Source organism: Phragmites australis, chromosome 14 (assembly GCF_958298935.1).
Source record: "Phragmites australis chromosome 14, lpPhrAust1.1, whole genome shotgun sequence".
NCBI lineage: Eukaryota > Viridiplantae > Streptophyta > Magnoliopsida > Poales > Poaceae > Phragmites > Phragmites australis.
The window spans coordinates 2,200,295-2,214,563 of NC_084934.1; the positions used below are offsets into that span (position 1 = coordinate 2,200,295).

General features: G+C 49.4%; 2 protein-coding genes across 2 annotated transcripts; one reads left to right on the forward strand and one right to left on the reverse strand.

Moving 5' to 3' along the window:
• Positions 1–2,148: 2,148 nt before the first annotated feature.
• LOC133891207 (uncharacterized) lies at positions 2,149–2,785 on the reverse strand. The gene is made up of 2 exons (XM_062331924.1): positions 2,555–2,785; positions 2,149–2,469 (listed from the first exon to the last, which is right to left on the reverse strand). Exons 1-2 carry the CDS (start codon positions 2,783–2,785, stop codon positions 2,149–2,151), a joined length of 552 nt encoding a protein of 183 aa, XP_062187908.1.
• Positions 2,786–7,226: 4,441 nt separating this feature from the next.
• Positions 7,227–10,321, forward strand: LOC133891031 (putative xyloglucan glycosyltransferase 10). Its single transcript, XM_062331718.1, has 5 exons — positions 7,227–8,170; positions 8,275–8,583; positions 8,674–8,964; positions 9,051–9,164; positions 9,479–10,321. Exons 1-5 carry the CDS (start codon positions 7,451–7,453, stop codon positions 10,103–10,105), a joined length of 2,061 nt encoding a protein of 686 aa, XP_062187702.1. The 5' UTR covers positions 7,227–7,450; the 3' UTR covers positions 10,106–10,321.
• The last annotated feature ends 3,948 nt before the right edge of the window (positions 10,322–14,269 follow it).

A 14,269-nucleotide genomic window follows, 5' to 3' on the forward strand; every position in this document is an offset into this window, starting at 1 on the left:
ATTCAAAGAGGTTATGGATTCTTATGAAGCAATAAAATTAGAACGGCAAAACGGAAGTTGCTGAATGCGTTCACATTTTTTTGGGTTTTTTTTTTGTGTGGGGGGGGGGGGGGGGACTGCTGTATATATGGTGTTTGACCCTCGACGCAAGATAAGTTATGTCTAAGCTATAAACTCCGTGCCTTGGACAAGCTGTTGTAGACCATGTTGTTAACCTTGATAAAACCCTGTACTAAAGTAGATTTGGTCCCACTGGCAGAAGACAACTTCAGCCTGGTGCAATTGAACATGATGAGTAACTTTGTTTACATTTTTTCGATCCATGGTATTGTTTCATTGTTGCATGAGAAGCCATAGATCAACCTGGTTCATTTTTTGGTATTGTTTCATTGTTGCAATGAGAAGCCATAGATCAATCTGGTTCATTTTTTATTACATTTGAAACCACTCGTCTCTACTTCCATGATGCTCTACATCGGATCCGAGTTCAGCTGCTGGACTTGGAACAACTAGGCAAGAAAGGAGTTTTGAGTTCTTATAGAAAGAATCGCAAATTCAGGAAGAGAAGTGCATCATAACAGTATAGGTCAAGCCAACTGATCATGTCATGATACATGCAAGCATGAGGTGAACAAAGCAGATCCCATACGCCTGATTGTTAAATTCTTCAGTGTTCAGAACATCGGAGCGCAGAACAACATAGGTAAAGGTGACGATAGACTGCATCTTACTTCAGTTGTATGATAAGGGGGAAACAAATTCAAGTACCTTGCAGTTACAGGACATGAATTACCTGAGGAAACATTGATGTGTCGCTCTTCCAGGACCGGCCCAACTGGTCCCAGGGTTCAATTGCAGCTTTCACGAGACATGAGATCGAACAGAAAATGCTTGAATAGTCGATACGACCTGGCATGGAGAGTTCATGGGTCCAGATTCCAGATGCTGGCATGCAGCTCATGATTCACATGAACAGATACGCTCTTTTCTTGTTCCAGCTAGCTAGTAAGTTACCTTCACTAGGAACCCAAGCTCTGATCATCCACCTCAACCAGATGTGTTATGTGCCAGAGCAATGATCTTCGGCTGAGCAAGCGAAAAGCTTTCCTTCTTCTGAAGATGCTTTCAGCTGTCACTGCAATGTGAATCGAACTTGTGAGCTCTATCGAGTTCATGCATCAATGATCCATGATTTGGTATGGTCGTCACAGTTTGTGCATCTCACATGATCCCATCCCTTTTCCCAGTTCGTGCCCAGTGCATACAATGTCTGCCTCTCTGTCCTAAAGCAAACCCATTGGCAACAGGAGAAAGGACACAAACAGGACAGACGATCTGAATCCAACATGGGGCAGAAATAATGGGGTGAGAGGGAGATCTAAGAATGAAAACAGGGTTCAATGCATCACTGAAGGATCACACTCTTTAGCCATCATCCCTTGTGCATGTTCTATAGCTACCTCTGTTCTTATGGCATGCAAGTTGCAACCTAAAAAGCTAAGTCACTTTGTTGGATGTCACACGTTTGCAGTGGAGAACCGGTCTACCTGCAGCTTGGTAGGCATACAGACAGACACCCCTGACAAAGAATTCTGTATCCATATTTTTGTTCCTTTTTCTTGTCATACATCATTTTATTGGAGCACTAGTTTATCAGCATTATCAACGGTCACATGTACTGCAACTAACTAGCTGTTAGCAGGTACTAACAACACCATAGAACCCAACTAGAAGCTGATTAATTTATCTGAAACATTCAAAACCGTCAACCTCGATCTCGGCAAACAATTGGCCCCAAAAACCAATCCGTAGAGACACGTTGGCATACATATCAGAGAGCACTTGTACTTGCATCCCTTTGGGGTTTTTTTTTTTGGCAAAACGAGGATGAATGAATCTACGTAGGGTGATGAACTGCTAAAATATATGAAATTTAGAGGAGTGTCAGTGTGATTTAGGTAGAGTACTCAATCAACAACTTGAGAGAGCGGGCCCGTGCTGCCATCTCGATCAATTAACTATGTGCTGCAGATCTCATGAAGCTTCCTGCCTGGCAAGAGTAAAGTTATGCTAGTCATCTGGTGACAGATTCAAGGCTCAAAAATCTGTCGGATTTTCGTCCCTCGGATCTTCATCTAATGGCCCAAATCAATGTCTGTTGTAGCCGGCAGCCCATGGAGTGCCAGGAGCGGCGTGGCGCTGCTGGGGTGCGCTGCCCGTGCCGCCGGGAGCAGAAGAGGTGTCAGAATTGGAGCCGGAGCTACGACCACGCTTTTTGTTGCCATTCTTGTTCCGGTTGGAGCCAAAGCTAGGGCCAGCGTCAGCAGGTCCAGAGACTGAGGAAGGGGACCCGTCATGGCCGATGAAGAGGCCCTGACTGGCTTCCATCTTAGCGTCGTGGAGTTCGTGGAGCTCCACCAACAGTAGGTAAGATGGGCGCTCATGAAGGTGCGGGATGGGAATTTGGAGCTAATGATGGGAATCACGTGGCAGTGCTTGAGGTTGAGACCACGGAGCATGTTGAGTATCTGGCTGGACTCAAAGACGGGCTGACCAACGTCACGGAGGTTGTTGGCGAGTGTTTTGAGCTTGCGCAGTAGTAGGAGATGCTCATGTCGTCTTGTTGGGGACTGTCGAACTCAGCCTCGAAGTAGGCAGCATGTTGGAGCTCGTTGGAGCGAAAGAGGCCCTCAATGGTATTCCAAACAGTGAATGCCGAGGAACACAGCTTGTGGATGAGGTCGAAGACGTCCTTTGTGATGGTAGTGTAGATACGTTGTGGCATGGGCGAAGCCAGATACAAATCGAGGGGGGTGCACACACGGTTACTGTTCACAAAATTTCTGTTCATTTACTGTTCATCGTCTCTATGTTTAGTGGTAATTTTAGCTGGGAGGGGGGTGCATATGCACCCACCAGCTACAACGTAGCTTCGCCCCTGCGTTGTGGTCGCTCATCCTTCACTCGGCGTCACACTGGTGCAGCGGCGACAGGGAGTGCACGTGTGCGCCGAGGCCGAATTTGCTGAGGACAGAGTCTAAGAAGCAGTGCCATTGACTGTAGTTGGACTCGTTCATGTCGAGCAGCACAGGAACATGGGAACGGATGTTCACCATCTGCACGACTGACGTTGGAGCGGGCTGGAGAGCAACGCCGTTGGAGATGAAGCCGAAGGAGTCGAAGGAAGGGGATTGGGGGGAGTTGGCCATGGCAGCAGAAGAGGATGAAGCAAACGGATTTGGCAGGGAGGACTATTCGATCACTAATACGATGTAGGAGAATACTGAGATCAACCGCACTAGTATTGATCATCGAGCAAATATTTTATACATGTACAACATAAAAAGGAAACCAACAAATTACGCTATTCCTATGAAGTCATTAGCCAGCCGAGTCGCGCGGAGACACGCGCACCGTGGCAAGGCCGAGTCGCGCAGTGACACCCGCACCATGGCAAGGCGAGTCGTGGTGACCGAGTTTGGCGCGCGTGCATGGGGCGAGTCTGGCGCAAGGTCGTGCATAGTGCGCGGTTGTAGGAGATCCTCACTAACACTCATCAAATAAATATTCATGACCGTAATCTCCACCCGTCGCCATCACCAGGATTCATGATCGTAATCTACACCCGTCGCCACCACCATGCACGTCTCCACGTGTGCCACTCCCAACCACCTCGCTGTCATAGTCCTCGGAGACGGCGCGGCCCGCCAGCAGTCGCCTTCACCACTAACCCTCCCTCCGAGTGCGTCCTCTTCCATACCGATGATGGATCTCGTGCTCCCCCGCCTCCACCGCCACCCCGACCGGCTCCGATGGTGCCACCGCCGCCGGAGCCACCGCCCTTGACTGCTCCCTCACTAACCACTTCAAAAAATGACACCCCTGTCGCCAACCCCGTCGAACTAGTGGTCCTCCACCACCCCGACGGGCGCCCCCCCTACCGTCTTGCCATCCCGTCCGCCGCTCACCACCACCACCTGGCCGCTGACCTCCCCGCCCATCATTTTACAATCAGAGGACATCAAATCCTCCTCCCCTAAAAATTCAAACCCTAATCCTAACCAATGATCTCACCAGAGAAGATGAGGAGGTCACCGGAGAAAACGACATCTCATCGGTAAGTTCTAATCCTGACGCGAGAACAATAGCTAAAAATTCGACAAATTCTCCTCCTAGAATTTATTAACAGATAAACAGCAAATTTTGAGTAAAGAAAAAAAAAAGAGTTACAGTGCTACTCCATGCATGGTCTTGTCCAACTGGCAAGCTAGCAAGCTAGCTTGTGCAGTCCAGTGGCAGTGCATCTGCATCCTTCTCACGAGACTCGAATGCAGATGGACGATGCAGCAGGGCGACAGATGTAAGAAACTGGAGTAGGAGTTGCGAGGGCGACACGTCAAGTAGAGGAGTGAGGAGGACCGGGCCAAAAAAAAGGCTGCAGCTTTCGTCAGGAACATTGAAGGTACGTGCCCTTGCTACAACTTGTTCATTCAGCTGCCTCGACACGCGCTGGTCGATGCTGTGCATGCAGGCAGGCATCGATCGCAGCAAGGGAGGAGGAGCATGCACTACTTTTAGTCGTCTCATCATCGCACCCTTCGCTCTGTTGAATTTTCATCAGATGTGTTGAAAACCATGTAAAATAGCAAGGTATGGCACTGCACCGCCCGTCATCTCGCCTTCCTTTTTCCTGCAAGCCACCACCTTCTCTCGGCACACCGCCGCCGACCAATGGCTCGTCGCGTCGCCGTGATGTAAGGAGAGAAGCCAGACCAAAGGTAACTTGGAGGGAGGTGATCGGGGTCTGGTGCTGGCGAGAGGCAGCCATATGCAAAGGGAGAGAAAGCTGGGGGAGAAGATGGAATGAGTGTTACTGAAGGAGGCGAGGATGAGATGGTCTGACATGTAGAACCAAGCTGACGATATTGCAAAAGCACCAGAAAATCACAGTGAGTTAGAGCTCTAGCCGAATATATATATAAGGTAAATTGGATTCGAAAATCTTAACAGATACAAGATTTTAGAGATAATTCGGCAAACAACCTTAAAACGACAATACGACACCAACTCCAACAGAACTACATCCACACCAAATAGCACCAGAAAACAGACAAGATCAACCCAATTCAACTCGCGCGCTAACCAATAAATCAACTGTTTCCCTCACGACTCAGTTGGCAGAACCCTACTCCTACACCGCACCTCTCTGTCACACAAGTCGGCACCGTGTCGCTTCGGAGGAGCACGCATTAGATCAAATTGCTGTCGTGAAGTGTTAATCCAGAATGAAGAGTTGTCGTGAAACGAGAACGTAAGGATAAACCTACAGAAGAAGCCAATAGTTCAAACGAATAGAGCAAGGGCTTCTCGAAGCGACGTCTTCAGGAAGGTAAAGACATCAATGCCGTTGTCTCCCTTCCGGACACCCAGACAAGGTTTTCACTCGAAGAAGCATCTAGGATAGAGGAGACGCGATAATGTCGCCTCCAGGAAGGGAATAGTGCCCAAGAGCATCAACAAAATTAGCACCAGCAAGCCGGGCAAAGCTTTCGCTCGCAGCTCCCCGCCCTGGAAACCTGCACAAAAGGTGGCACGTGCCATGCAACCCTCGCTGAGGCCACGCCTGGCCTGAAGCAGACGCCAAGACCCCATCCACGCAACAACTCACCCCCTCCTCCACCCCAAAGAAGCCCCTAAGTCATCGCAGTTGGCCCAGCATAAGAGGGAAGAACCATCGCCAACCTAGACCAAGGGGTGTCAGTAGGGAAGGAGAAGCTTAGCGGGCACAGAGCACCGACAACACCAACCAGGTAGATGCTGCTGCCCCCCTAACACCGAGCACACAGCCAACCCGACAAAGAAGGGATCAGTTTCGCCATTGTCGAGTTGGAGGGAGGCAACAACATGTGCCATCAGATCATCTTTGACACAGCCAAGTGGGAGGAGACCTAAGGCCCTAGGCAAGCATATGTTGTTGTTGTGGCTCTTAAAAAAAATCTAGAAAACTAAAAAATCAAGAAAATTCTAAAAACTCAAGGAAAATTAGGAAAAGCATAGACACAGTCACATATATTATAATTAAATAATGAGCTTTATTAATATTTTAGCTGTCTCATTAAAAACCTTTCTAGGTAAAAACCAATATAACAAAACCATAGGAAGGGGGAAAAAAGAGTCATAACTCTAAAATCGTGTTGTGCCGTTGGATCGTGTCTTAAGTTGTGTCATGCCGACCCGATTTTTAACCGATCTTACCATACTAATCTGATATAATTTTAAATAGATCATGCCATATTTAGACTATACCTACGGTAGCGAGCCACGTGCTGACTCATTAAGCCCGTCCCATTCAGCCAGCTAGAGATATCAATTGAATTTGCTCCATAATGGAAAAATGAGCTTGAGATCCACGAAGACGTGAGACGATCACGACTCACCACGAGAAAGCTGGCAGCAAAAGTAGATACAAGAGAAAAATGGAAAGCAAAATCTGTAGATGTAGATTTTAACGATTAAAGGAGTACGAAATCACAATTTCCAAGATCCAGCTCACTCGGCGATCCACAATCCCGTAACATTGTCACGTTCAAAGTTACTACGCCACTTGATTTTAAGATTTCGTAGTAAAAGGCTAAACCACGAAATCTTACAAATCTCACTCAATTAATTCCCGTATCAAATGGATACGCCACTTGATTTTGGCTATAATTCGAAAATAAAAACATGAACGCTCAATGGCAGACTGGAAAAAGCCAACTTGATTTTGGCGTAAATTCAAAAATAAAAACATGCACGCTCAATGGCAGAGCGGAAGACGCCAACTTGATTTCGGCCAAAATTCAAAAATAAAAACATGCACGCAGACTAGCAGACGCCAACTTGATTTTGGCGTAAATTCGAAAAAAAAAAAGCATGCACGCTCAATGGCAAAACTGGAAGACGCCAACTTGATTTTGGCCAAAATTCGAAAATAAAACCATGCACGCTCAATGGCAGACTAGAAGATGTTCGATGGCGAATAATTTGATGATTTGCCATTCAAAAAGTTAACTCTTTAATTATGATATCAATCGTACCAATAAAACATTAGATCATTTGTGTTAATGACTAGGCGGCAAATAAAAAAATTTGATTTGGCTCCCTCGACTGCAGACTGACTGGCTGACGCCAACTTGATAAATAAATCGTTGTCTTGTACCCTTCTGTCTCTCCCCCGTCTCCTCTTCACTTCTCACTCGTCACCTCTTCGTCCATCTCCTGCCTCGCCTTCTCATTGCATTGCAGCAGTTGTTAAGCTTGCATTGCACAGAGATCGGCGTTGGAGTTGGGGGAGCTCAAAAGAAGGGGAGCCCCAAGAATAGTGTGTGTCACTGACTGTGCTCGGCTCGGCGTGCTATTTTGGGACAAAGGCGGGACCTCGGTCGGGGGTGGGTTCTTGAACCGGCCGTCGATGGCGCCGTGGAGCGGCTTGTGGGGCGGCAGGGCCGTCGTCGCTGGCGGCGACGCCTACCCCGGCACGCCGGTCGTCATCAAGATGGAGAACCCCAACTGGTCCATCTCCGAGATCGACAACGACGACGAGTTCTTGGCCGGCGGGTGGAGACGGAGGAGGGGCAAGAACGCCAAGCAGATCACCTGGGTGCTGCTGCTCAAGGCGCACCGAGCCGCCGGATGCCTGGCATGGCTCGCCTCCGCGGCCGTCGCGCTCGGGGGCGCGGCGCGGCGCCGCATCGCGGCCGGCCGGACGGACTCGGACACTGCAGAGGAGCAGGAGGAGGGCGGGGTGCCCGCGCCGCGGTCGCGGTTCTACGCGTTCATCAAGGCGTTCCTCTTGCTGTCCCTGTTCCTATTCGCCGTCGAGCTCGCCGCCTACGTCAATGGCCGGCGCCTCGCCGCCCCCGCCGTCTCATTCGACTCGCTCCACGCGTCTTGGGTGCGCTTCCGCGCCACCTACGTCGCCCCGCCGCTCCAACTCCTCGCCGACGCCTGCGTCGTGCTCTTCCTCGTCCAGAGCGCCGACCGCCTTATCCAGAGCCTCGGCTGCGTCTACATTCACCTCAAGCGCATCAGGCCCAAGCCCGTCTCGCCGGCATTGCCCGACGCAGAGGACCCCGACGCCGGCTACTACCCCATGGTGCTCGTCCAGATACCAATGTGCAACGAGAAGGAGGTGACGATGCAGCATTGCCACTTGCGATTGCACCTGAAATTTCAATTTTTCCTTTAAAAAACAGTTTTTTTTTATCATGCTGTTTATTGCTCTGTTCAATTCAGGTGTATCGGCAGTCAATTGCGGCGGCCTGCAATTTGGATTGGCCGAGGTCCAACTTCTTGGTGCAGGTGCTGGACGACTCCGATGACCTGATCACGCAGGCATTGATCAAAGAGGAGGTGGAGAAGTGGCAGCAGTATGGGGCGCGCATCGTGTACCGCCACCGCGTGCTCAGGGAGGGGTACAAGGCCGGTAACCTCAAGTCCGCGATGAGCTGCAGCTATGTCAAGGACTATGAGTATGTGGCGATCTTTGATGCCGATTTCCAGCCCCACCCTGACTTCTTGAAGCGCACCGTGCCGCAATTTAAGGTAAATTGAGGAGAATTCAGTACTTGGGTCATGTGAATTGTGCGGATTGGTAGCATTTTGACTGTGCTATGCTGGATTGGTTGGTTGCAGGACAATGAGGATTTGGGGCTGGTGCAAGCGCGATGGACGTTCGTGAACAAGGACGAGAACCTATTGACACGGTTGCAGAACATTAACCTGTGCTTCCACTTTGAGGTGGAGCAGCAGGTGAACGGGGTGTTCATCAACTTCTTTGGGTTCAATGGCACTGCTGGGGTGTGGAGGATCAAGGCGTTGGAGGATTCAGGTGGGTGGATGGAGCGGACAACGGTGGAAGACATGGACATTGCGGTCCGTGCGCATCTGAAGGGCTGGAAGTTCGTCTTCCTCAACGATGTGGAGGTACGATTCATGCCGAATTGCTTGCTGGGATCATAGTGTTTAATCTGAAATATTTGTGCTAAGGAGTTTGTTTCATCTTTGTGCAGTGCCAATGTGAGTTGCCAGAGTCATATGAGGCTTACAGGAAGCAGCAGCACCGGTGGCATTCAGGCCCAATGCAGTTGTTTAGGCTATGCTTGCCGGACATCATTAGATGCAAGGTATTACCAATTGCTCGGTTCCCGCTCCATAATCAGCGCTTACCAGTAGTGTTAACTTTTCTTTGTGATGATTACATATGCCACCAAACCCGTAAATTTGTCCTATTGAATTCAACTCTACCAGATTCTAGTTCTATACGTTTTCAGAATGTCAGAAGGGTGTACACATTTTTCATTTTAGATCACTTCTAATTTATCGAAAAAGCTTTGGCGATCGTCTTGTTCATTTCGTAACTGTACTTTTAGGGGAATCAGCTGCCTGTTCTCAAGTATTGTAGCTGTGTTTACTAATGTAGTAGCTTTGTCCGTTGCAGATTGCATTCTGGAAGAAGGCCAACTTGATCTTCCTTTTCTTCCTGCTACGCAAGCTCATCTTGCCCTTCTATTCCTTCACGCTCTTCTGCATCATCCTCCCAATGACAATGTTTGTGCCTGAAGCCGAGCTCCCCGTTTGGGTCGTCTGCTACATCCCAGGCCTGATGTCCTTCCTCAACATCCTGCCCACGCCGAAATCTTTCCCATTCATCATCCCATACCTCCTCTTCGAGAACACCATGTCCGTGACCAAGTTCAACGCCATGATCTCCGGCCTGTTCCAGCTCGGGAGCGCCTACGAGTGGGTGGTGACCAAGAAATCGGGCCGGTCATCGGATGGTGATCTCATCGTGCTGGCGCCCAAGGAGCGGAAGCAACACAAAGCATGCTCGACGCCGGCAGCTATCAAGGAGCAATCCATGCCGAAGCAGCCTGCTCCCAGAGAGGAGCCCAGGAAGAAGTACAACCGAATATACAAGAAGGAGCTTGCGCTGTCACTGCTGCTCCTGACCGCCGCGGCTCGGAGCTGGCTGTCGAAACAAGGGATGCACTTCTACTTCCTCCTGTTTCAGGGCATCTCGTTCTTGATGGTCGGCCTCGATCTCATAGGCGAGGACGTCAAATAAACTGTAGGCATGAACGGCGATATCATGGTCATGGATGGTGTTGTAGGCTTGTAGCTTTGCCGAGGGATAGGATCTAGATTTAGGAACTGAATACCAACCAGGTTGAGGATTAGTCTCTTCACAGCAGATATAGCTCTCTTCTTGGCTTGTAAATTCGCCTAGCTGTTCCAGGCCTCACAATTCTTTTGTATCAAGTTGCCGATGCTCATGTGAGGTTGCAGCATAGCTGCTTTCACCGGCATAGCTGCTTTCACCGATATATCTAGTCGATGGGTCTGAAAGCACCCTGATAAGAATCATCCCTGTGTAGCTGCTGAGTGTTGTGCATACAGCTTAGCTGCAGGATCTCTTTCTTGATCATTTGCATTTGCTTCACGGACGGTCATGGCGGCGGCGGCGGCAGCAGCAGTAGCAGAAATGGATACGAGAGGGTGCCACTTTTGTTGGCAGCATCGATTGCCATCGCCATTGCGATTGCACGGGGGGTAGATGATGATGATGGGCATGGGCTGTGTATGGGTCACGCCGTGACGGGGCGAGTGGCTGCAGCTCTGAACCGTGACGTGCAGGAGCAGCCTCGTGATCGCCCGGTGCTGCAGGGCAGGCAGGACGGGCCAGCTGTGATCGTCATCGGCTGAGATCATCCATTCATTTAGGTTGGTTGGTTCGCGGCTGGTGCAGATTCACTAGGCGAATTGGCGCGCTTGCGCCGCGCTGTTTTTTTTTTTCACATAACATGACAAAAGAAACCAATTTAAAATATCTCAATACTTACTTATGAAATTATCAATATTTAACATATTCACTTAATTATAGAAAAAATAGTAGTATTTTCATGCATACACATAGTAATATGAAACTAAAAAAATTTATTTCATATTTTTTGAGTTTTATATATTTTTGTTTGTATTTTAGATTATTTCAGTCGATGTTTCAATATAACTAATATTCCTGTTGATATTTTTTAATTTCCCGAAAATAAAATTATATTATATGTGTAAATATATGTATATGTATATATATATACACATAGAGATATATATATGTATACGTATACATATATGTATATATGTGTGTATCCGTATATCTATACATACATATATGTGGGGCCCACGGCTACAGTTGCTACAGTACCCGAACTTCTGAGAGTGCTCCAAATCTTAACTCGATAATATATGTTATAGATTCACTGTTGAATTCTTCTTCGCGTGTGCCATCGTGCTCATGTTCTGCGTGCTGCTGCTACTGTAGCACGCAGGATCCGTGTAGTGCCACACTACCCCCCTTTCTCTCTCATTTCTGGCCAGCCCAGTTGAGGCCCAGAGAACATTGCACAGCTAGTCACATGCTCGTTTTAAAAAAAATAGCACTTGCATTCGGATCCACATGCCAGAGCCAATTAATTTTTTCCACTATAAAAAATAGCTTCGTTTTTTTATCACTTTGTTCATAGTTATTGACTTAAATAGTCATGCATTACATTAACATGAGTGATATCATAATTAGAAGGCCAATCTTTTTAGTGCCAAATATCAATTTATACCAAAAAGTCAATCAGGCCGTGTTGTGCATGCACCTTGCAGGAGCTAGGAGTAAAATTGGCCAGCTGGACTGACACAAGGTCCGCTATTGTGCTCGGACCGATGGCACCACCTGGCATTGTGACGTTCGTTTTTTGGCGCCAGCCCAGCCCATTTCTTTAGCTCGTGAAGCCCAGCCCACCTCCTCGCGCCCTCTCACTGACAGCCGGGCCTCGCCTGTCAGCATCTTCTTCCGCGCTCGCGTCCGTAACCGCCGCGCCGCTCGCTCGATTTCACTGGCGCACGTTCAGCCCCTCACCCGATTTCACCGGCGCACGTTCAACCCCTCGCGCCCATGTTCCCCATAACGGCACACACGCCCTCTGCGCTTTAAGATGCGCTGGCAGCCCCTGCGCCCCCACCCCGCATTCTCTCACTCGTCGCCGAGCCGCCATTGCCGTCACCGAGCACTCCTTCGCCGCATCTGAACCCTCCCCAACGCACCCGAGCTCGCCTTCAGCTTCGCCGAAGCACGGGGACCCTGTTTCACCGCTTATCGTCGCTGTTCCGCCGCCGCACGAGCCTTCCCGCTGAGCGCCGGTAAGTCCCACCGCCACCTCGCCGTCGACAGCCCTAACCACCGCATCCCGTGGCCAATTGACCATCTGTTCGGCACCGCAGGACCCCGTGGAAACTTCCTCGCCCACCAATTTCACTCCTCTGCCGCCGTAGCCGAGATCCCATCAAGCTCCGACCTCTGCCGCCGCATCTCTCCATCGCCGACCATAGCAGAGACCTCTCTGGCCGTCGTGAAGCCCTCGGTGAGACTTCCCGCCTCCTTCCCGTTCGATTGCACTATCTCCCGTAGTAGTTGGTAGGTCTTAGCTCGATTTCGCGTTCTTCCAGCGAAGCTCCAGCGAGACCCGAGGCGATGCCGCCGCTACTCTATCGTCGCCTCGTTAATCCTCCCCAACAGTCATGAGCTGTTAGATTGTCCACCGACGACCCAGATTAGATCGGCCAAACCCATACCCCTTCGGTCTACCATACACCAGTGGACCCAGTCCACAGCGTCGGTCCACCGTCTCAGTTAGCAGCCCCGTAGGCGCCACGTCAGCTCCTGAGCCGAGTCAGCAGCCACGTAAGCCGCCACATCAGCCACCCGAGCCCGGTCAACAGGATAAGGTCAGCATGACGCAATAAATAGGTTTTTCAACACAAAAATAAATCCTCTTATTCTCTGAAATTAGGTCATTTTACATTTAAGCCCCAAAACTTTTTTGTTTTCACAAAACATGCCCATGGTAGTACTATATTTTACTTTTAGCCCATGAACTTTTGTATAATTACAAATAGGTCACTTAATTTTACAAATAAATCACTAGAACTTTCTATTTTTACAATTTAGCCCCTGTACCTTTTCAGAAAAGCCCCTATAGCTTAAAACCTTCACAACTTTTTCATACAAGCTCAATTTTAGGCGATTCTTGCTCTCCCGCAATCTTAGCAACGTATACTATCCATTAGTAACCTTTTTATAGTGCATTGCTACTATTTTGTGTTCTGCTATTAGATGTTGTATTTGTTGTTTCTGGTGTGCGCGATTGCTTTAGGAGACGAGGAGTGGTGAGCTTGCAGGACCAGACATTCGAAGAATTTGATCAACCCACATTCGAAGGCAAGTGTCCTTGACACTTTGATCCTATTGTAGAAAAGTGTAGCTTTTACATTTCTAAATGCATGCTTATCTAATAGGTAATCTCATGGTTAGGGTTTTACTAGATTTTGTTTGACTATCTTTTGTCGCCGTTGATGAGTTATGGGAATTGAAGGGTAGATATGCTAGTGTTGTTAGGGTTGGGGCAAAGTTTAATCTACACTAATGTTTATGCAACAAGAATTTGAGTATGGTAATCTTGTACTAACATGGTATAGAGATCCCAACTGGATGGTTAGTTTGAGGTGGTGCTGCATAGTAGGTTTATGGTTGTTCCTGTGGAGGATCCTAATGACCGGTTTGTGAAGCATGTTACCCGGCATAACAGCGCAACTACGAGGCTTATATGGGTACTGTCGGTGAATCGGGAACCAGGGGTCCCCGAATCCTGAGGTCGGGCCAGCAATCTGCCACGTGGCGCCCTCCCGCGGGGATCATCTCCGCGAGGTACGAAAAGACTAAGTCTCGGGAGAGGACGCTCGGGGCCACGAACAGTGGTCCCCGATGATCTTCGAAGACCAAGTGACCAGGAAGAGAGTGCTCGGGGTCATGAACAGTGGCCCCCGAGCACCCAAGTACCCAGAGGACCCAAGAAAGGTAGTTTCGGGAGAGAGTGCTCGGGGCTGCGAACAGTGGCCCCCGAGCACTCGGTTCCCCGAGGACCCGAACAGTCAATTCTAGGAGAGAGTGCTTGGGGCCATGAACAGTAGCCCCCGAGCACTCGGTTCCCTGAGGACCAAAAGAGGGTGTTTCCGGTAGAGAGTGCTCGGGGATGTGAACAGTGACCCCCGAGCACTCGGTTCTCCGACGGCCCAAGAAGTCCTTCGTCGGTGGCCCCCACTGGGGGTCCAGCGGTGAGGTGTCAGCCTGTGAAAGTCCCGATGCCGCATTTAAGAGGGCGTGTGGACTGTCACCTCCAACTGCTCC